Source organism: Antechinus flavipes, chromosome 1, assembly GCF_016432865.1.
Source record: "Antechinus flavipes isolate AdamAnt ecotype Samford, QLD, Australia chromosome 1, AdamAnt_v2, whole genome shotgun sequence".
Classification (NCBI taxonomy): Eukaryota; Metazoa; Chordata; class Mammalia; order Dasyuromorphia; family Dasyuridae; genus Antechinus; species Antechinus flavipes.
This window is the reverse complement of record NC_067398.1, coordinates 684,657,659-684,680,419: the sequence shown is the minus strand read 5'-3', so window position 1 is coordinate 684,680,419 and position 22,761 is coordinate 684,657,659. Positions and strand designations below refer to the sequence as shown.

Here is a 22,761-nt window from a genome sequence, read left to right as displayed (position 1 = left end):
AAGATGGCAATGGGTACATTGGAAAATACATGGAGCTTGAATTCACAGAGAGTTTGACTCTAGCTCTGATTTCCATGATTATTGGTTATAATCATGAAAAAGTTATACAATACAAGTCTTAGATAATAAATTGGGCATCTAGAATGCCTATCGCATTGGGTTGTTGCAAGAAGCAAATAAAATAAAAAAATAGCTAGCATTAATATAGTGTCTTTGATGTGTCAGATGCTGTAATATATGCTTTACAATTATTATTTCATATGGACTTTACAACAATTCTGGGAAGTAGGTGCCATTATTATTCCCATTTTATAGATGAGAAAATTGAAACCAACAGAGGCTAAGTCACTTGCTCAAGTTCATATGGCTTGTAATTTTCTGAAGCCAGATTTGAACTCAGTTCTTCTGGACTCCAGATTGGTACTCTCTATCATGTCACCTACATGCCTAAATGAGATAGGTGTTTATGAAGTGCTTTATAAACCCACTTATGGAAAGGTACTGTGATCTTGTCAAAATGGGAAACTACATTCACTGATAGAGATCTCAGACCTCTGACTTAATAGCAAAATCCTCCACAGAGGCCTGAGATACACAATGATTTAATGAAATAAGTGATATTTTTATTTTGATTAGGATGGGAAATCTATGTTTTCTTTTACAACTTGACTTTTGTGAAAATGTTTCACATAGCTTCACATGTGATTTCTTAATTGTAGGTGCAGATAAGGGAGAGAACCTAGAACTCAAAAAATCTTAAAAACAAATGTGAAAAACTGTTTTGAATGTAACTGGGGAAAACATTAAATTAGTTAGAGAAATTATTGATCTAGTGATCATAAAAGAGTCATTGGCAAGTGATGATGATGAGGAGATCAGAAGGTGAACTACCTTCTCTGATGAAGAGAAGATAGGGAGTCACAGAAGGTTACATGGAATGGACAGAACTCTAGCAGCTCTTTGAAGGATGATCAAGAGAAGACTGGATATGTAGTTTGCAATAAGATTATGAATGGCCTAAGGTGCTATTCAGGAGCTATTCTCCCTTTTGGAGAGGGGAGTGACATGATCTAAGCAGAGCATTAGGAAGATTACTCAGATAAGCTGTGCAGAGGATGAGTTGGAGAATGAATAGATCAGAATCAGGAAGAACAATCTGGAAGTCAGTATAATAGTTTAGGGTAGAAAAGAGGATGGTTCGATGTTCTGTAGAAGATGAGAAGAGATTGAAAGAGATTATGAGACAGAATCTCTTGGCAATGACAGATTTGGGAAGACAGCAGTTCCTTCTCCTTCATTGCTATGGTCTGGAGGTTTTAATGGACTTCAAGCTCAATACAAATCAGCTGTATGATATGGTATCCAAAAGAAAAAGCTATGAGATCTTGTACCTCATTGAGAGAGGTCTAACGTCCAGGAACAAGTCAGTGATGGATTCTATGGGATCTGATCTGGCCGGGCCACATCTGGGTTTTTGTGTTTGGTTCTGGACTATATTTCAGGATAATACCTTGATACCCTGGAGAGCTTATAGAAATGGAGAATCAGGCTGACAGAAGATCTGGTGTTCACATCATAGGAGGATGGGTTGAAATTCATTGATGTCAGAGGTCCCTTAGTCCTAAATCTCTGAATGTTGATCTCTGGACCAACACTATGCAAAGGCAGGCTTGCTAAGGAGCAAATGGCATGAAAAAAAATGTTGATTTTGGAACCAGATTGCAGTTCCCAGACTGACTTTATGACCTTTCATGTGCCATACATTGTGCTAAGCGCTGATTTAAGAGAATTTCATCATATCATGTGCTATCATAAGAGGGAGGAAAATGGCTCTAGGGAATCACTGAGGCTTCATAGAAAAAGACTGATCTGGGAAGGAGGCCCCAGGGTTCAAATCTGATTGGGACACATGCTCATCTATGTCAACTTAGGCAAGTCACTCCCTCCCCGCTTGTACACAGTGAGGAGATGGAGTAGATGATCCCTAAGATCTTTTCCTAAATCTGTGACCTGCATTGTAGCCTTCTTGCCTTTGATGCACAAGAGAAAAGGATATGGACTGAGCTGGAAAAGAGCTGTGTATAACTCAAACTGTGCTGGAAAGGATGATGTGAATTATTAGAATTATGTGAGAATGTAACTAAGCTCTTTGTGTATAGATTGTTTCAGTTCTTGTATTTGTATTTCCTCGCTCCTAGAATCCTGCCTAGAGCACATGACAGACATTCATAAATACTTGTTGATTGGGATTTCCGTGACAAAGAATCTGCTCTCTTCTCATCTATAATTTTTGGGACTCAGAAGACCTGAGTTTTAATGCCATCTCTGCTACTTACTTCCTCAATTATTCAGCCAAACCATTAATATTCCTGTGCCTCAGTTTCTTCACTTATCAAAGGAGAGGGTTGGGCCAGAATCCTCCTAGAGTTTTGCTCCTAAGGTTATTCCACCCTTTCCCTCTACCCTCCCAACTCAGTGTTTCCTTTGTAGAGATCTGTAGGATGAGTACAGGCTAAATAGATCAGATCCCATTATCCTTCTGCTGGAGCCAGAACAATCTGGAGACATTGGGAGGCCACATCTGATCACTGCAGAGATCACAGAATCCCAGCCTTGGAACAGGCTTATTTTATGGAGGAAGGATCCTAAGTCCATCAGAAAGTTGAATAACTTGCCTTAAGATATAAGTTGGTACATGGCAACACTGGGATTTGAATCCCAGGATCTCCAAGGATTGTATACTTCCCATTGCACCATACTGCCCCTCCCTCCTTCCTTCTCCTTTTTTTCCCATCCTTACCCCACTCCACCTTCCACAGGCTTTAATCCTTCAGAGACAATACAAAGCAATGTAATGCAAAAAAAGTAGAAATTAAGATTTCTATGTCCTGGTCACCCACTCTGTCACTTAGATATTTTATGACCTCAGTTTCTTTAGAGGCAGATAGATGGTTTAGTAAAATAGGGTGATGGGCTTGGACTCATGAAGACTTTTATTAATTGAAACTCTGATCAGGTCCCTTAATTCTCTGGGATTCAGTTTTGTCATCTATAAAAAGGGATAATAATGGCCCCTGCCTTCCAGGATTGTTAAGAAAACAAAATTATATAGGTGCATGTATGTATTTATGTGCATATGTATGTATGTATATATATGTGTGTGTCATACACACTCATATATATGTATATATACATAATGCCTTTCATGATTGTTAGAAAAACAAAATTATATGTGTGCATGTATATATGTATATATACACCTATAACTTTGTGTATATATATTTATATACATATATAACTGCCAACCTTAAAACACTGTATAAATACTAATTATTGTTATAGTTATTATGAGGTTCAAACTATATGATTTCAAAAATCTCACCTGACATTTTCTCACCATCTCCTTTGTCTCCTCCTCCCTTCCCTCCTGCTGCCTGAGCTCTATTGTTATATGGAAACTCACTTTGAGTCTCCATCCAAGGCTTCAGGATATCCTCCCTCCTCACCCCTCCCTGACCAACTATGGGCTTCAGTAGTCAGGATGCTGTGGGACCTCGGCTCCATCCTAGACAGTCTCTTTAGTGAGTTCTGAACCCCTTCAGGTCAGTAACCACGTAACTGGTACCTTCCAGGATCCCCCAAATGGCCTAATGGAATGATCAGATTTCAGAAGTCTTGCTATTGGGAGGTGGCAATGAGCAGTGTCTTGTGGATGCTATCACTCCCTGGGATGTGAGCTCCTCACTCTGTGTCTCAGGAAGAAATGGGGCCACTGGGGGGGGGGAGAGATTGAAAAGGGAAGAATCAGGAATGAGAATGTTCAGAGAAAATAGTTGCATCGTTTGCTCGTTAGTCAGAGATGCAGCTTGCATGTTTCCTATCAGGGCTGCCTATCACAGGTGAAATTATGGTGCTTTTATTAACACCTGAATAGTAGCAAAGAAATGAGTTTCACATCTGTTCCTGAGTATTTAGCATTTTCCTATTGTGTAGAGTTTATCTCTTTCTCTCCCCCCTTCATAACAAACTGGATGTTTAAGCTATTCTGACTCATTTCTGGAATATAGCAGACCCTCCAGCTCTTTCTGTTCCCTTGGTGACAACTGTATTTGGGATGAAGCCCGTGAAGGACTCAATCTATCTAAAGAAGCTGGACAGTTTATAAACCATACCAAGCCCTAATCCTGTCCCTGCCCTTCAGAGCATTTGGACTGAGTGAGATACCACTCCCACAGCTCTGTATACCCACACATACACATGCATGTTCCTTTTTTTTAAAGGTCAATATTTTTTTTTTATTGAAGCTTTTTATTTTCAAAACATATGCATGGATAATTTTTCAACAGTGACCCTTGCAAAACCTTGTGTTCCATTTTTTCCCCTCTTCCCCCCCCCCACTCCCTCCCCTAGATGGCAAATAATCCAATATATGTTATAGATGTTAAAATATATATTAAATCCAATATCATATGCATGTTCCTTTCCTGACTGAAGGAGAACTGGATAGGAAAGGTGAATGTGAGAGTGTATGAGGCATTAGGAAAATTTCCTGGGGATCAGTCATTGGGAAATAAGTTTTAGGGATTTGGAAGCATCAAGAACTGAAAATGGAGGATCAGTGCAGATGGGGTGGGAGAGAAAATCTGGAAAAACCTCATTTACTATTTGGAGCAACTAGAACATAGAGTGGATAGAATTCTGGGCCTAGACCCAGGAAGAACTAAATTTAAATGTGGTCTCAAACACTTTCTAATTTTGTTACCCTGGGTGAAATGCTTCACTTATATTTGCCTCAGTTTCCTTAGCTGTAAAGGAGGATCATCATAATAGCACTTACCTCCTTTCTGGGGTGTTTTGAGAATTAAGTAAGATAATTGTATTTAACAAATTAGTAAAATTTAGCATTTAGTAAAAATTAGCATTTACCAAATAGTAAAGAATATATATATATGTATTTGTATGTGTAGATTTACATCCACAATGCATAAATGTATTTATACACACATGTATATATAACCATTAATGCCTGTATAGATATACACATATGTATTTTGTATGTATATACATGCATATGCCTATATATGTGTTCAACTTAAACTTGACCAAGAATCATTCTTCAGCTCACCCAACCTTTCCTTGGAAAGCTGTGGTGAGAGAATGCCCACTACTTCTAGAGGCAGTTTACTTTGGGATAGCTATAAGTTATAGAAAGTTTAAAAAAATTTATCTCTTTGTAGTTTATACCCATTACTTTTAGTTTTGCCCTCTCGGTCCAACAGAACAAATCTAATCCCTCTTCCATATGACACTATATTCAAATACTATCATCAATTAATCTATAAGTATTTATGAAATGCCTACTGTGTGACAGTGATTTGGAGATTACAAATATAAAATCAAGACTGTCCCTGATCTCAAGGATCTTATATTCTGCTGAGGAGATTAAAAAAAATCCTCAAGATATGTAAATATAGGGTACAGATTCACAATATGCAAATATTTCAGTAGGAGCTTCTGTTCATTCAGGCACTAGGAATAACCTGTGCAAAGATGTGTAAATTGGTAGCAGGAGATTAGACTATCCTGGGAGGGAACAGGAAGTGGCTCGGTTTGGTTAGAAGGGAAAGTGTTATTATCTCTCCCATGCTTGCCACTTACTCATCCCCAGTAGAAGCATGAACTTTTTCTTCTCCAAGCTGAACAGTCCTGGTTCCTTCAAAGAGTTGTCATATAGCATTATCCTCCTCCTCCTCTTCCTCCTCCTCCTCCTCCTCATCATCAATGTTTCCATATCACTTAAAGATTGGCACAGCACTTAACATATGGTATTGCATTAGATCCTCACATCCATCTTGGGAGATAAGTGTTGTTATTATCTCCAATTTAAAGAGGCAACTAAGGCAGAGGGAGGTGAAGTAACTTGATTAGGATCACACAACTAATAATAATAAACTATTAACTGGCAGTTATATGGACAATGTGCCAGCAACTGGGCTTAGCATCTACAATAATTATCTAATTTGATCCTTACAACAATGCTGGGAGAGAAGTATTATTTCTCCCATTTTGCAGATGAGAAATTTGAGGTAAACACAGGGTTAAGTGACTTGCCTAGGGTCACACAACTAATAAATGTTTGTGGCCTGATTTGAACCCAGATTTTCCTGATTTCAGGTCCAGTACTCTCTCCAAAACTGAGTCTCTTTCCATGAAGTCAAAATCCTTTCCCTTTGTCTATCTCTCAATGGCTTCCAGTTGTACTGATGACCTCTAACGTCCTTTTATAACTCTAAATCCTATGATGTGAATGAAAGTGGAAAGCAGACTCATAGAATAAGAATGACAAGAACAGAAACTATCCAAGCTGGGTGGGTCTTGAGAACAGAGAGCCCTAGGGACTATCAGAATATTAGAATTAGGAGGGATCTTTCAGAAACTCTGGTTCAAAGTTATCATGTTACCTATGGAAAACATGAGCCCCAGAGAATATAAATGACTTGGCCAGGATCACTCAGGCAGCCAGTAGCTGAGATAGGATCTGCCCCAAATCATCTGAATCCAAATCCAATGCTCTTTTCCCCAAGGTAGGCGGCTTCTTGATAATTACACCGGGCATTTCCTGGATGTTGGAGTACATGAGAATTTTAAAACACTGTTACCATCTGGCATCAAGTAGCCCTAGGTTATATGGCACGGAATCAGGCAAGTTCCTTCCTTGTTCTTCCTGTCATCACTGATGGAACTTCATCCTTTTTAAGAATTGACTTGCAGTTTGGCGAGGCTTCATTTTTTGCATACAGATCAAGTTTATTCCTGGAGTAATGCATCCCCCCTCCTTTCCCCTCTGCCCCTTAGTGCCTGCCTGTCTTTTCAAATTATTCAGGAGAGACTGGACAGGGCCACTTATGGATGATTTCTTTTTGCTTTTTTTCTTTTCTCCTACTTATTCACACTGAATTAACAGGGAGGAAAAAAAAAAAAACAAAAGCAAAAATTCTGAGGGTATGTCCTATTTCCACCATCAGAGATCTAACTGTCTTGCAAGCCATCATGTGCCCCATATCCTTGCCATGGTAAGGGCTTGGAGTAGACATCCTGATGGTAAAGTCAAAGCAGCCTCACAGAAGCCAAAAGGAACCACCTGTGAGTGTATTCTGGTACAGAACAGATTTTGTAGCCTTGGTGAAGAGGAGTCTAGATCGGAATACTTATGATATCTTTGAAATTGAAATAAGCATCTCATTCTTGGGCACTGAGGGTCTGGTTGCTATAATTTCCTTATTTTCAGAAACCACTAAAAAAACCCAGAGAGCAAGGCAAGTTCACAGTAGTAATAGAATACTTCCCCTCTGCAATAGATCTGAGAACTTGGGTTTAAATTCTTCTTCTTACATTTACTGCTTTTGTATCTTAGGCAGTCACCTCGCTTCCTAAGGCCTCAGTTATCCTATCTGTAAAATGAAGGAATTATGACCTAGATGATCTATGAATTCCCTTCTAGCTTTAGACCTATGGTTTTATGATTTTATAATAAGTTGGGAATCAGCCAGGAGAGATGTACTGTCATTTTGATTGTAATCCTTGCTTTATCTTTTCCCTTCCAGCTCAGTCAGTACCATTCGAAACCAGCGCTACCATATCCATGCCAACTTGTCCTTTGCTATTCTGGTGGCCCAGATCTTACTTCTCATCAGTTTCCGATTTGAGCCGGGAACAGTAAGTAGCCAAAAAAAAATAACAAATTAAAAAACAAAACAAAACAAAACCCCAAACCGCCTTTTATTTTTATGGTGGATTAAGTGTTGTATCAAAAATCTTCCTGTAAGATGTATTCCTGGGAAAATTTCAGAATGGCTCTTTCAAGAGATGGAGGATGATAAACATCCAGAAAAAGAGGTGGTGATTAAAAAGAACTACGTGGTTTCATCAAGAAAATGCAATGCCAGACTAACCTTATTTCTTTTTTTGACAGGGCTATTAAAGTAGGAGACGAGAAGAATGCTATAGATATGGTTGCCTAGGCTTTGGTCATGTATTGGTAAAATAGCTTATGCTGTTCTTGAGAAAAGATAGAGAGATGTGTCCTAGAAAGGCATGCAATTAAATGAATTTGGAACTGGTTGAATCATTCTACTTAAAGAGTCATCATTAATGGTTTGACCTCACCTTGGCAAGGAAATCTCCAAATGATTGCCTAGAGATCTGATCTTGACTGTTTAATTTTGTTTTTGTACCAGTGACTTAGAGAAAGGCACAGAGAAAGTGTTTATAGAATTTGGAAGTGACATTAAGCTAGAAGGGCTAACTAACACAGTTGATGAAAGAATCAGGATCTAAAAAAATCTTATAAGATTATTATGTATTATACTGAATCTAATAAAATGGAATTAGTCAGATAGAAGAAAGTGATAATCTCATTGTATTCTGCCCTGATCATATCTCATCTGGATAGTTGTGTTCAATTCTAGATGCCACGGCTTAAGAAGATTGTTGATAGAGGTGGAAAGTGTCTAGAGAAGAATTGCCAAAAATGGTGACAGTCCTCAAGGTCATGTTGTATGGGAATCACTTGAAGGAAGCAGGGATGTTTAGCCTGAAGAACAGAATATTCAGAGGGGTATGATAGTTGGTTAGACTTGTTCTGCTTAGCCCCAGAATCCCAGACCAGAACCAATGGGTTGAAGTTGCAAAATGACCAATTAGCCTATTTTAAAAATTTTAATACATTTTGCTTTATGAATCATGTTGGGAGAGAAAAATCAGAACAAAAGGGAAAAATCATGGGAGAGAAAAGAAACAGAAAAAAGAAGTGAACATAGCATGTCTTGATTTACATTCAATCTCCAGGGTCAGCTAGATGGCTGGTGGATAGAGCACCAGTCCTGAAGTCAGGAGGATCCGAGTTCAAATCTGCCCTCAGACACTTAACACTTCCTGTCTATGTGACCCTAGGCAAGTCACTTAACCCCAATTGCCTCAACCAAAACAAACCAGAAGTACATTCAATCTCCATGGCTCTTTTTCTGAATGCACATGGCATTTTCTGTCCAGTCTATTGGGAATGCCTTGGGTCACCGAACCATGAGAAGAACTGAGTCTTTTATAGTTAATCATGGTGCATTCTTGCTATTACTGTGTACAATGCTGTTATTGTATTCCTGGTTCTGCTTGTTCTGCTCAGCATCAGTTTGCGTAAATCTTTCCAGGCTTTCTAAGACTCAACAAAGGAGCCTTAAGAGGGAACAATTGGATCCACAAGGAAAACCAGGAGAAAGTAGTGTTCCAAAGACAAAGTGTCCAGGAAAGAGGAAGTGAGGGACTCTGCCAAATGCCAGAGAGAGATTGAGGAAATCAGCTTGTTCATCATTTTTTACAGAACACATATTCCATTCTTCATATATCACAACTTATTCATCCATTTCCCAGTTAACGGGCATCTATTCATTTTCCAATTCTTTGCTATCACAAAAAGAGCTGCTATAAAAATTTTGCACATGTGGGTTCTTTTCCCTGCTTTATGATTTCCTTGGGATACAGACCCATTTGAGACACTTCTGGGTCAAAGGATATGCACAGTTTGATAACTTTACTAATTAGCCTAACTGTTAGGAAATACTTCTTAACAATTACATCCCATCACCAAATAGCATGACTTGTCTCCATTGCAGGGAGTAGAATTCTCCTTCAAGTTCTTCTAGAGAATGAGTCTACTTCCTTTTCATGTATGGATAGGACTAAATTGCCTCTAAGGTCCCTTCCAACTTTCAAATTCTGTGATCCACAATAAGCACTGATTGTTAACTATGATACTACAAAGGATAGTGGTAATGGAATCACAATTATAAGGTACCAGTTGGTAACTGTCACTTTATGAAAAAAGACAGACTTCCTCTGTTTTTATGTCTCATTTTATCTAGCTGTGAAATAAGGAGAGGATCTCCTTCCAGCTCTAAATCCTGGAATCCTTCATGGAAAAAACAATTAACCTATTGACACAGAAGTTATTCTACTTTGCATAGCTAAAGTAGTGCTATAGCTAGGATCATGCCATAGAGCTTTGCTACAGGTTGGGGGATTTATAAGGGGCTGACACCAGAATCCCACAGTATGTCAATTCCTCTGATTACCACGTCCCTAATGTACTATAAGTTTTGTGCTGGGATAATTTTCTCTCTTCAAAAGTTTAGAAAACCTATGATGTCCCTGTGTCTCCTGGTGGCTATGTTCTAGCAGTCTCTTTTCCTGAGACCAGTTGTTCCAGATGCAAAAATTATGAATTACATTCTGTTTATCCTCTGTATCTCCTTTCCACCCAATCCTGAACTCTTCCTTTGACACTCTGGTTCTGCTGGTTGGACCTTCACTTTCTCTTGCCAAGGACCAGGCCTCTTGGTTATTTCCTAGTCATTTCCAAACCATGCTGCTGCAGGCATACAAGTACCATCTGCCCTCCCCACCCCCTTCCTTCCTTTTAGCTTTCTTTATGTTTTACTTTCCCACACTAGAATATAAACTCCTTGAGGGCAGAGACTGTTTTGCTTACTTAGCATGTAGTTAACTTTTATTAAATATTTCTTTTTCCTTTCCTTCTTTCCTTCCTTCCTTTCTTCCTTCCTTCCTTCCTTTCTTAGTTCTTCCTTCTCTCTCTCTCTCTCTTTCTTTCTTTCTTTCTTTTTCCTTTCCTTCTTTCCTTCCTTCCTTTTCCCTCCCTCCTTCTTTCTTTTCTTCCTCCCTCTCTCCCCTTCTTTTTTCCTTCCTCCCTCTCTTCCTCCCTTCCTTCCCCATTCATCCTCTACTCATCTTCTAACTTTAAATTTATTATAATTTTATTATCCAAATTTATTATAATTGAAATCCTGACCAAAGTTCTGCCAGAAGCATCTGTCTAAAGTTTATCCGGGGGGATTGGAGATGAAGAATAGATCTGACTTGTAAAGACTGACAACAGACCCCTCACCTGTGGTTCTGTGAGAGTCCTGGTTGATAAACTGGAGCCAGTAGGTGACCATGTTTGAGTGAGCCTTTAGAAGGAAGAAGCCAGTGAAGCAGAGTGATTCACATCAGGAGAAAGAATTTTCTTGGGTAGGACTGCAGAAGCTCAATCTCTGGCAAGAAACAGGCTGCATGTTCTATTGATCTGAATCCTGCTAATGAGTTAGCCAAGACCGCCATTTTGCTCTGATTATGAGTGGACAGGAATATTATCAACAAGGGATCTTTTCTTCCCCTGTTGGGAAACCGAGCAGTCTATATCTTTGTAACAATGAGAAGTTAGAGTTGTTTATGCAAATGTATGTAAACACATGTAAATGTAGCCAGTGGTTAGTGCTTTGCTTGATTTTGAATGATTTTTAAAAGTTCTCAATGCTAACCCAGGGGTCTCACACACAGTATTTGCTCAGCAAATTTTGGTTGAATTTACTTGTAAATTCTAAATCTAAAATCTAAAATTTTGATTCTAGTAAAGACCCGTTCTCTTCTCTTTGTAAGAGAAACATATTTCCACCCATTGCAGATATCTCCCAGTTGTGTCCTTAGTCCCAAAGAAGACTGGTGAGAAGTGAGGAGACTGTACAGAATCCCTGAAAGCCCACTCCACTACCAAGAAATAAGTTGACTGTCAGTGGGTCAAGAATATCATCTTTCTTCAAAAGGTTGAAATATTTAGTTACTCATGGGAACAAAAAAAAATCTTTTTTAATTAAAAAAAAGTTATTTTAGAGAATTTCAAAGTTAGGAGGGACCTCAATGGTTACACACACACACACACACACACACACACACACACACACACATACACACACACAATTTCTTCTATAACATACCCAATATATCCAACTACTCATCATGTTATCTCTGCTTGAAGACCCCTCCCAAAATAGATTCTACTATTTCCTGGGGCAGCCCATCCCAATTTGGGCCACTGTAATTGCCTAAAATTGAGGTAATATTTGTAAAGCACTTTGCAAACCACAAAGTACTATATCAATGCTGGCTGTTGTTGCTAAATCAAGTTTCCATTGACCTTGCAAATATATGGACTTGAATGTCTCACCACACCCTACTCAGTCTATAGCAGGATGGAGAACTTTTTTCTGCCAAAGACTATTTAAACATTCCTGAATGAGGATGAAGATATCTGGCCTAGGCTTGGGTACAGGATTTTTAAAATAAAATGAGCCTTCATAATTTTGGATATACTCACTCAGGAGTCAGGATGGCTTTGTCAAAGGCTGAAGGTATTAAGGTTCTCAGGGGGTGGTCTCTGGAGGTCTAATATTCTGGAGAGTGTATCCCCGGAATGGGTAGCAAGAAAATGGCTGGGGTGAGTGGCTGGCTGGGTGTCAAGCATCTTGAGAAGTCTTTTGTCTTTTCTCTCATTGCCTTTTTTCCCCCCCCAGAAATCATTTGTGAATTCAGACAGTTTTCTGAATTGTGTTGTGAGAAGGGACAAACCAAGCTTTCCTCACAGACTCTATAGTACCCTAGGAAGTGACTCTGATAAAACCTACTAGTTGTGTGATTTTAAGCAAATCACTTACCCTCTGCCTGCCTCAGTTTCCTCAATTGTAAAATGGAGATAAGTATAGCATCTGTCTCTTAGGGTTTGAATCCATACTCAGATACTTATTAGCTGCATGACTCTATTTGCCTCAGTTTCCTCATCTGTACAATGAATTGTTAAAGGAAATGCCAGATCACTTCAGTATTTTTATCAAGAAAACTACAAATGGGATTTTGAAAAGTGGGGAAGAGGCTAAATAATTCAACAACAACAAATTGTTATTATTAATAATTATATTTAGAAAGCACACCTCTGTCTTTATATTTCCATAATCTGGCACATAGAAAATGCTTAAGAGCCTATTGCTTGTAGATTGATCAATATCCACCTATTCTGTCAACTGTAATAAATCACTTTTAAGTACCACCAGATTCTGTCTGAGGATTGAAGTTAACTTCTATTTCCAGTGTTTATTTAATTCCCTGGCTCTGATCTTTCCACCTCAAAGTTCTGTGATCTGGCCCTTTGGCGGCAGGGAAATGGACTCCAGAGATCCAGGGTTTATTTAATTCCCTGGCTCTGATCTTCCCACCTCAAAGCTCTGTGATCTGGCCCTTTGGCAGCAGGGACAATGGACTTCAGAGATCCAGGGGGAAAGGCTTGGTTCAGCCTCATGACTTACACTGATTAGTGACACATGGTCCATTTGCTTCTCTAAGATTGAGCTGAGATCTCGGTGCACATCAGGGAGTGGGATTCTCATTACCAGGTTTTCACTGTCAGACCGTTTCCTCACTGTCTCCTTGGGAGGGGAAGATGCTGTCAGCAAAGCTTAGACCTTGTCTTGAGTTTTGTCATTGGGATGATGCTGAGAAAACAAGTGTACTGGGTAGGAAGGCAGCTGTCTTTGGGAGAAAGATGTATGTCTTACTGCATTAGACTGGGAGCCAAGAATTGTGCTTGCTGGTTTCCTGATTTTCCAATGAGTTTAGCAAGTCTGGGTTGCCTAGCTTGCTTATCTGAGTAAATGTCAGGACCTGTTTATCTGCAAGTTCTTGCCCTGGATTTACCCAATTAGAAACTATAGTAACTATCTTCAAAATACTTATAATCTGAATCATTATACCTTTTATGGGAAGAGCTCATGGATTCATATCCTCAGAATTTGTGATTAGTGAGGCAGCTTTTATATCATCAATAATAAAAATGGATTTGCTAAATAACTTAATATTGAAAATAAGATTCCAGTAAGTATATTTATCTACCACAACCAAAAATTTAAAGCACAGAGAGTTAGAACAGATTCAAGAAGCAATTTCCCATTCAATTCTTCCCTGTTGTTATAAGTCAATTCAATAAGCATTTATTAATTGCAAGATGCTATTTCTTAAATATTCTTACGTGAAAATTTGGTTCAAGGTTTTCTGTCTCTCAGAGAAATAGAAAGTTTGAAATTCCAACTGAGTTAAGTCAGTTTATAGATGGGAGAGTGAGCATAGTATAGTGAAATATATGGCAGATTTGGACTCAGAGGGGGAGGTGGAAAGTCTTCCTCAGACATTTAACTTCTCTGGCTTCCAAGTTCCTCATCTGTAAAATGAAAAAGTTGACTAGATAATCTTTAAGGTTTCTTACTGATTTTATCCATGATTTTTACACTCTTGTCAATATGAATGAATGAGTAAATGAGTTAGACCTGGAGTCAGAAAGGCCATCCAATCTCAGATGCTTAATTAGCTATATGACTCTGAGCAAGACACTTCACTTCCGTTTGCCTTGGTTTCTCATCTGTAAAATGGAGGTAATAATAGTACTTAACCCCCAGGATTGTTGCGAAGATAAAATGAGATTCTATTTGTAAAACGCTTAAGCCCTGATATATATAGTAGGTGCCATATAAATATTATTTCTTATTATTATTATGAAAAAGAATGTATTAAATATTTAATATATGACTAAATGTGAGGTATACAAATACAAAAAAGAGACAAAGATCTTTACCTTCAAGGAATGTGCATTCTAATAGGGAAGGCACCACATTTCAAGGAATGGTGACTAGGAAAAGGTATTTTGGTCTGAGATGTCACGGAAATGGTGACTGGAATCATTGGGCAGTCAACAGTCATGCTTTTTCAACAGAATCAATGCTAGTATTGGTTTGATTATTGTTCTCTGAAAAGAAAGGAAAAAACTAAAGGAAGGAAAGAAAGAAAGAAGAAGGGAGGAAGGGAGAAAAGCATAAAAGAAGGAAGGAAAGAAAGAGGGGAGGAAGAAAAGAAGGAAGAAACGAATAAAAGGAGGAAAGAAAGAAAGGAGGAAGGAAGAAAACAAATATTTAATAAGCGTTTATTCTATACCAAGAATTATGCTAAGGGATTTACAGATATTATCTCATTTGATTTCATAACAACTCTTGAAAGTTATCCCCATTTTATGGCTGAGGAAATGTGTGTGTGTGTGTGTGCGTGTGTGTAACTGGGAATAGGGCAGAAAAAATGATTGAAGCATTGTCAGGGGCCTAGGCTGGACTACACAAAGTGGGCTATATTTGTGTTTATATAAGGAGGAAATGTAGTTGAATGGAAAGAACACTGGATAAGGAGGCAGAGAATTTGGGTTCAAATCCCACTTTGTCATTTACCAGCCCTTTGAGAAATGTCACAACCTTTTAGAGTCAGTGAGTGACCAAGTCATCGGGTCATAGGCCATTTGATATCATATGACAAATAGGAGTGAAGGCCCTAGTATTTGCCAAACTAAAATGCTTTTTATTCACCCAGGAACTCCTAGGCAGAGGAGCCATTCTAATAAATTTATATCGGATTGAATCGGTCTTACCTTGCTCTTCTGGTCTTCAGAAGTTGCTAACTCTCTGAGCCACTGAAGCAAACCCTGCCCTGTGCTACTACTACTACTCCTGCTAGCTGATAGTGATAGAGTACTTTGTAGACATTATCTAATTTGATCCAAAAGAGTTTTGTAAGACAGATACTGTAGGCTATAGAAATACAGCATTAGAGCTCAAAGAGACCTTTGAGACTATCTGTACCAACCCACTCATTTTATAGATGTGGAAACAGGGGCCCAGAAAGGCCAGGGCATCAGAGCTAGAAGCAATTTCAGAGGTTGTGTAGTCCAGCCCCCTCATTTTATAGAGCAGGAAAGTGAGGGCAGTTGCATTATGGGATTAGATAAAGATTTTAGCTCTAAAGAACAAATGTATCTCAGAAGCCATTTAGCCGAACCTCCACATATGGCTGGGCCCTGGGAGTCTATAATGTTATGGTAAATTCTGAGCTATAAGAGACCTTAGAAGATCATTCCTCAAATGGCCCATTGGTTAGAATTCTGGGCCTGGAATCAGGAAGATCTGAGTTCAAATGTAGCCTAGCTGTGGCGAATCACTTAACTCTGTTCGCCTCAGTTTCCTCATCTGTAAAATGAATTGGGGAAGGAAATAGCAAACTGATCTAGGATCTTTGCCCAGAAAACTCTAAATGGGTCATGAAGGGTTAAACATGACTGAAAAATGACTGAACAACAAAACATCTCAGAAATCAGCTAGACTATCCTTTTCGCTTTACAGATGGAGAAACTGAGGCCCAAGGAGGTTCATAGGATTAGATAAGGATTTTAGACCTAGAATCTGGAAGGGATCTCAGAGGCTAATTAGTTCAGCTTCCATACACACACACACACACACACACACACACACACACACACACGGAATTAAATAACAATAAGATATCATAATCCTTATTTTTCAGGTAAAGAAACTGAGACTTAACGAGATCAAAGGACTAAATCAATGGCAAAGTTTGCCTCACAAGCTCTCCTTCTTGGTGATATATGTGCGGTCCATTTCCAGTGTCAGGAGCAGAGCTGAAACTGGGGTCTCAATTGAATCTACACTCAGATTCCGCCTCCTTTTCCCCATCCTTGTTCCCACATAATACTAGGGCAGAGGAGGCCTGCTGGATGTTAGAGTCATGTACTGGCTTGCCCCTACTCTCAGGGGAGAAACTACTGTTTCCACAACAGGGATAATGAAATCTTCACTCATTTCTGAGTCTGTAAATAGCCTTACTCTGATGGACCCAGAGTGTGAGTGATGATTCTGACAAGTTCTGCAGTTCAGGGAGAAAGCTGTGCCTTGATCCACATCCCTTTGAAAGATCCCTTCATGGCAGGCGGAGAGTGTGAATCAAATGAGATGATGGATATGAAGTGATTTGTAACCCTTAGTACTCAGAGGCTCCAGTAGAGCTGTAATTTCAGTCATGTTGGTCTTTCCTCCTACCAGAGACCTTCATATAGTAAAGGGAAGGAAACACCTTTATTAAATGCTTACTATGTACCAAGCTTTACAGATATTAACTAATCTAATTCTCACAACAACCTTGAAAAGCATCTTCTTATTATCCCATTTTGAGGAAACTGAGGCAGAAAGACAGTAACTTGGCCAAGGTTACTAAGGCCAGAATTGAATTCAGGGCTTTCTGATTCCAGGCCCAAAGCTGTGTCACCTAACTGATTACATTAAAGATAGTTGTAGGATATGCATCCTAATGAGATGACTGCTGTAAATATCTTTGTAACTCCCATATATCTATGGTCTCATCAATATAGATGTTCCCTCCAACATGGCGGATCACAAGCCACCCATATCTACTCATCCTTCTATGCTCTTATCCTACAAGTTTTCCAAGGGGGCTCTCTCTGCCATTCTAAAGCCCTTCCTTTACTTCCCTTGTTATCTCAAGGAATTGTATGGAGGTATCCTTGCTGGCTTTCTATCAGTCCATATAATGAACAACTCAATATTTTTTTTTTCCTGATTAAGCAGTTCCTGGATGACATCCTTCACACGGCTTTTCCTGCATGATCTCTAATTGATAATGCACTACAACCTGCTCACACCCACCACATGCCCTCCCCATTACTCCTTGGCCAAACCACTTCTTTAGTTATCCAGAGATTATGATGTTCTATCTCAAATATTACCAGAAGGACATGGTGTTAAAAAGATGGACCTTTGTATCAGGGAGAAATGTGTGATGTGACCCTGAAAGGTCCATATAAATGTCAACTGGTATTATAAATTCATGTCAGTGACAGAGAGAAAATAAGGAAATGTTTTTGGATGGGATTGTTCCAGTCACCTCCCACTCCTACCTGAAAAGAGAAGCATTATGTGAAAACAGGAAGGGAGATCCTGCTCACTTCTGCAACCAGAGGAGAGCACAAACATTGCCCCCATTGTCAAAAATGCCAGAAAGTAGATATTTAAGCTGACTTCATAAATTCAGGAGGGGGACTTTGTCTGAAAAGTTTCAATCCAGTCCATTTCAATCTATTCACTCCATTAAATTCAATCCAGCCTAAACTCATCCAGTCAGACCCAATTCAATCCAGACTAATCCAATCCAACCCAGTCCATTTTAGTTTGAGCCAACAAGCACTTATATTTTCTGTACCTATAGTGTGGGAAATACTATGCTAGGTACTAGAAATACATATACATACATATATACATATATATAAATAAATAATATAAAATAGTAGGAAAAAAAATGACAACAGTTGCTGCCTGCAAAAGGTTACATTTTACTTGAAAACATCAGAGAATCATGAAATCAGTCCAGGAAAGTCCAGGAGTGACTTTAGAAAGTGAATCATTCAGTCAACAAATATAAGAACCAGTCACTGTGCTGGGTATTAGGAATACAAGTGAAAAGTTGTCTAGTCTCAAAAAAATTAAATTCTAATGGAAGAAATAACATGCCCCTATAAGGGTATCCACAGAGCATACACAAAGCAGACACAAGTTAAATTGGATGAAATGGGATAAACAGTTTGAGGGATTCCAGGAGGCAGAGGTGAGGAGAGAGAGCATCCCAGTCAGGAGAAGGGTTGTGATGAATAAAGATTAGTAAATGTATCAATTTGGTTGGAATGGAGAGTGCATAAAGGGGAATTATATGCAGTCAGTCTGGAAAGACTGCAAAGTCAGACTGCAAAGTAGTTTAAATGCTCATCTGAAGAGTTTGTATTTTTTTTCCAGGTCATAGGGAGCCAATGAAGTTTCTTGAGCAAAGGTTTGGATTATTGGAATATCATTTCAGCAACTACGTGGAGATTGGAGTGGGAGTAGGAGGGAGAGATTTGTAAGAGGGAAAGTAATTAGGACTGTATTTTAATAGTCAAGAGGAGAGGTAAAGAGGACCTGAATTAGAACTTTGTCCTCAAGTGTCAATTTGGCACTTTTAATGAGTCTTAGTGCTAAAAACCCCTGCCCTCCCAATGAAAAACAAAAACCAGGTAGTTGAGATGACTAAGTGGTCCTGGGCAACATTGTAATCTGTGACTCTTCCTGATGTCCTTGAGATTGATCTGGGGACCAGTCAGCCAACAAGTATTTATTAATGTACTAGGCATTGTGCTAAGAGCTGGGGAGAGCAAAAAAAAAAAAGCAAAAAGAACCCATGATTTCAAGATTCTTTAAGATTTTAAGATTCTTCAAATTAAGAAACAATATCTGTAAATAATCAGACCCCTAAAAGATATATGGAGAGTAGATGGAGCAATCTCAGAGGATATTAAGGTAAAAAGAAAAGAATTGTCTCAGAAAAAAACTGGAGATACACAGACAAAAAAGACCTGCCCTTAAAGAACTTACAATTCCAGTAGGGAATAAAGGGCTGGGAGAAAATTAGGATAGAGACAGAACTATCCAAGGAGAATGCTAATGATGGAAGACTGTTCCGTAATTTCATTTTCTTGCTTATTACTTGCGCTGTCTTACTGGGAACTCATCCATGACTAAATAATGAAAAGATTTATTCTGGAACTGAATTCCTGTTGTTACGTGTATAATTAAAGGGGTCATCTTTTGTGAACTTTGGGGATGAATAGTGTGTTGGATTGAATTGCTATTTTCTGGTTACAAGGAAAAAAACTTGAACTGCATTTGATAGTTTCCTGTAATAATTTCCCTTTGAGGCAGATGTGGAGGAGATCATTGTAAGCAAAATAACTAGGTAGGAATGGTGATGAAACATTGGAAGCCTTCAAGTCAACAGAAGGATATCTGATTGGCTGAGACTGAAGCAATAATTATACAATGGACCAGTGAGCTCTCTCAAGAGCTTCTCTCCCCAATTTCACATGCTTCATATAAAGAGGGTCATATCTTTCATCCATATTCATAGACTCCAAAACTCCCTATCTGTGCCTTATCTCTTGTCCTTCTACTTTGTAATCTCTAATTCTGTTCTTTGTATTTATATTGACTCACTCCCAATTCTCTTACCACCTATGAATGCCTTTAAAGCAATATCATCTCCAGAATGGATTTGCCCTGTAGGTATTTGGTTGGGTTAATACCTTTTTGCTGACTTCATTTTCTTGCATTCCCTTTCCATTCCTTCATATAATAATTGTGTCCTAAGGTGTTAGAATCCAGATGTGATGTTTCATTCTTTTTAATGACGAGAAGATGTCACCAAAGAAATGCTAGCAAATATATTCAGTTGAATGCAGAAAAGACCACAGATCCAGCCTAATGGTTATTCTACCTGTGCTAATAAAATTTCTGATCTGCACATGGCTCCTTCCACCTCATTCCACAGAACCACTTGTAGTGACCTTCCTGCTCCTCATTTAAGATTTCTCATCTTCTTGCTTTTTTTCGTCTCTCCCCTATGTCCAGAATATCTTTCCACCCCACCAATGACTCTTAAAATCGCTAGTTTCCTTCAAGGGTCAACTCTAGAGTTACCTTTTACATGAGACCTTTTCTGATCACTTGTCTCTTTATCCCCTTTCCCCAGCTATTTTGGTTTTATATTTTAATTTTATATATACATAAGTTATGCAAGTCCTGTTTCCTTCAGCAAAATATAAACTCCTTGAGGGCAAGCAATGCTTATTTTTATTGTTGTTATTGTTCCTGCATTCTCAGTATCTAATAGTACTAAGTACCTAATTGTAGGTACCTTAACAGCTTTAAGTATCTAATTAATATTATTAAGTACTTCAAACCATAGTGGTATGGTAATGGTACATACTTAATAAGTTCTTATTTGGTTATTGATTGTGTATCTGTGCTCACAAATAGAAAATAAGTTTTTTGAAGGCAGGTACTGTCTCCTTTTTTTTCTCTCTTGCATGTCTAGTATTTAACACAGTGCCTAGTACATAAAAGATGCTTAATATCTCCTTACTGAATACGCATCTTTGACTAGCCACTATTTCAGTCTTTGCATTTATTTTTATTTATTTATTTTTTATTCCTTTCCCTTGTAAATAAATCCTAGATGGGGTACATTTATAGCTTAGAGTATGTGAGGATAAGGGCAAAAAGAGAAAGATGGAATGACTGTTAAAGAGAATAATCAAGAGTGTTAGAAACAGGAAACGTTATTAGGGATCAGGAGCTTCATCTCTAAACCAAGAAAATCAAGCATATTGGGAAATCTAAAAGATCAAGAACTATCTAGATTTCCAAATCTTCTAATGAGGTTTTGGATATCAATAAGATTCAGAACTACAGTAATGCAAATGACAGTAGTATGAATAATACAGCCTTTAATGTATAAAGTGTATAGCATTTAGAGAGATGAAAAGTGCTTGGTCTTTGAATCTGTTGGAGAAGGAACTAATGTACTGGGAAGCTGACGCTGATACGGTTTGACATGGAAAATGGAAAAATTCACAAACTCACAAAATACCAGATATAAAAGGATATGAGAGGCCATTTTGTCTAGCCCATGTCTGAATAAAAATCTCTTTTTCAACATTCATAATCATTTGTCCTTTGTTTTAAGACTTTTAATTAAGGAAACTTCCTTACTTATAGACAATCCATTTCACTTTTGGCTAGCTCTGATTTTTAGGAAATCTATCCTTAGCCCAAATTTAAATTTATCTTTTTTCCCTCTCAGCTTCTATCTAATACTCTTCATTCTTTTCTCTGGGATCAGGCAAAACAAATCCAATCCATTTTCCAGATGACTGACCTTTACATCCTTGAAGGAGATTCCACATTCCCTTATGTCTTTTCTTTTTTAGGCCTGTTATACACAAACACACACACACACATATATATATGTTCAATCAGTTGTTTCAGTCTTGTCCGATTCTTTATGACTCCTTGTGGTATTTTTTGGTAAAGACATTGGAGTGGTTTGTCATTTTTCCCCCATTAGCTCGTTTTACAGATGAGGAAACTGAGGTAAATAAGATTAAATAACTTGCCAAAGCTAATAAGTGTCTGACGTCGGAGCTGAACTCATGAAGATGAGTCTTTCTGACTCCAGATCTGGCATTCTATCTATTGTGCCACTTAACTGCCTGTAAGAAAACCATCATTAATTCATTTAACAATTTAACAATTTTAACAATTTAACTTTTAATAATTGCTTCCTTGGCAGAACACTCTTGTCACTACCCTGATTACTTTACAGAGGACCTGCTCCAGATTGTCATTGATTTTCTTAAAATAACTTTTGCAGACCAAACTCGGCATTCAAAATGTGGTTTAGGAGTAATCAAAGCAGGAGCGGGATCAGGAGTGCAACTTCCCTCGTTTTGATTGTTATTCTTCTCTTAATGGAATTTAGATTGTTAGCTTTCTTGCTGTCTTTCCTTTTTCCTTTTTGATTCATATATAGCTGTTAGTTTCTTAAAAACCTATAAACCCCTCAAATCACACACACACACACACACACACACACACACACACACACACACACACACTGGTCTAGTTATGCTTCCTTCTACCCTATATTTGGGCAATTGCTTTTTTGGACCCACATTTAAGACTTGATATTTATCATCATTAAATTCTGAAAGAGCAGCATGGTGTATTTAGAGAGCCATACTATGTAGTCCTTCTTTTCCTGCTTTGCACTTTCTTTGACATTAAGAATTACTGTTGATCTTCAAATGCATTATTTTTTTTTTTACAGTCTGCATTATGCAAAGATCTAGGTCAAGTCATCCATCCTGACACTTAGTGTTTATGTGATCCTAGTTAAATCACATAATCTCTCAATGCCTCAGGTAACTCTCTAACACTCTGAATGGCAGGATAATAGTTATTCTGCATTGGTACAGGGAATTTCTTGCTATGGAGCATAGAAGCATAGATTTAGAGATGGACGATATCTTAGACATTCGTTACTGCAACTACTTCTTTTATTTCACCTTCACCATCTTCCTCAAGCCCTTGAATCATCTTATTAGATATAGCT

The 22,761-nt window shown here is 38.3% G+C and overlaps 1 protein-coding gene across 1 annotated transcript in view; it reads left to right on the top strand.

Annotated features, from left to right (window-relative positions):
* Positions 1 to 22,761, top strand: part of ADGRD1 (adhesion G protein-coupled receptor D1) — a 449,125-nt gene that overhangs the window by 314,215 nt on the left and 112,149 nt on the right. Inside the window, exon 19 of the mRNA XM_051975862.1 lies at positions 7,581 to 7,716. Coding sequence (XP_051831822.1) covers positions 7,581 to 7,716 — 136 coding nt within the window. The remainder of the gene's footprint in view (positions 1 to 7,580; positions 7,717 to 22,761) is intronic.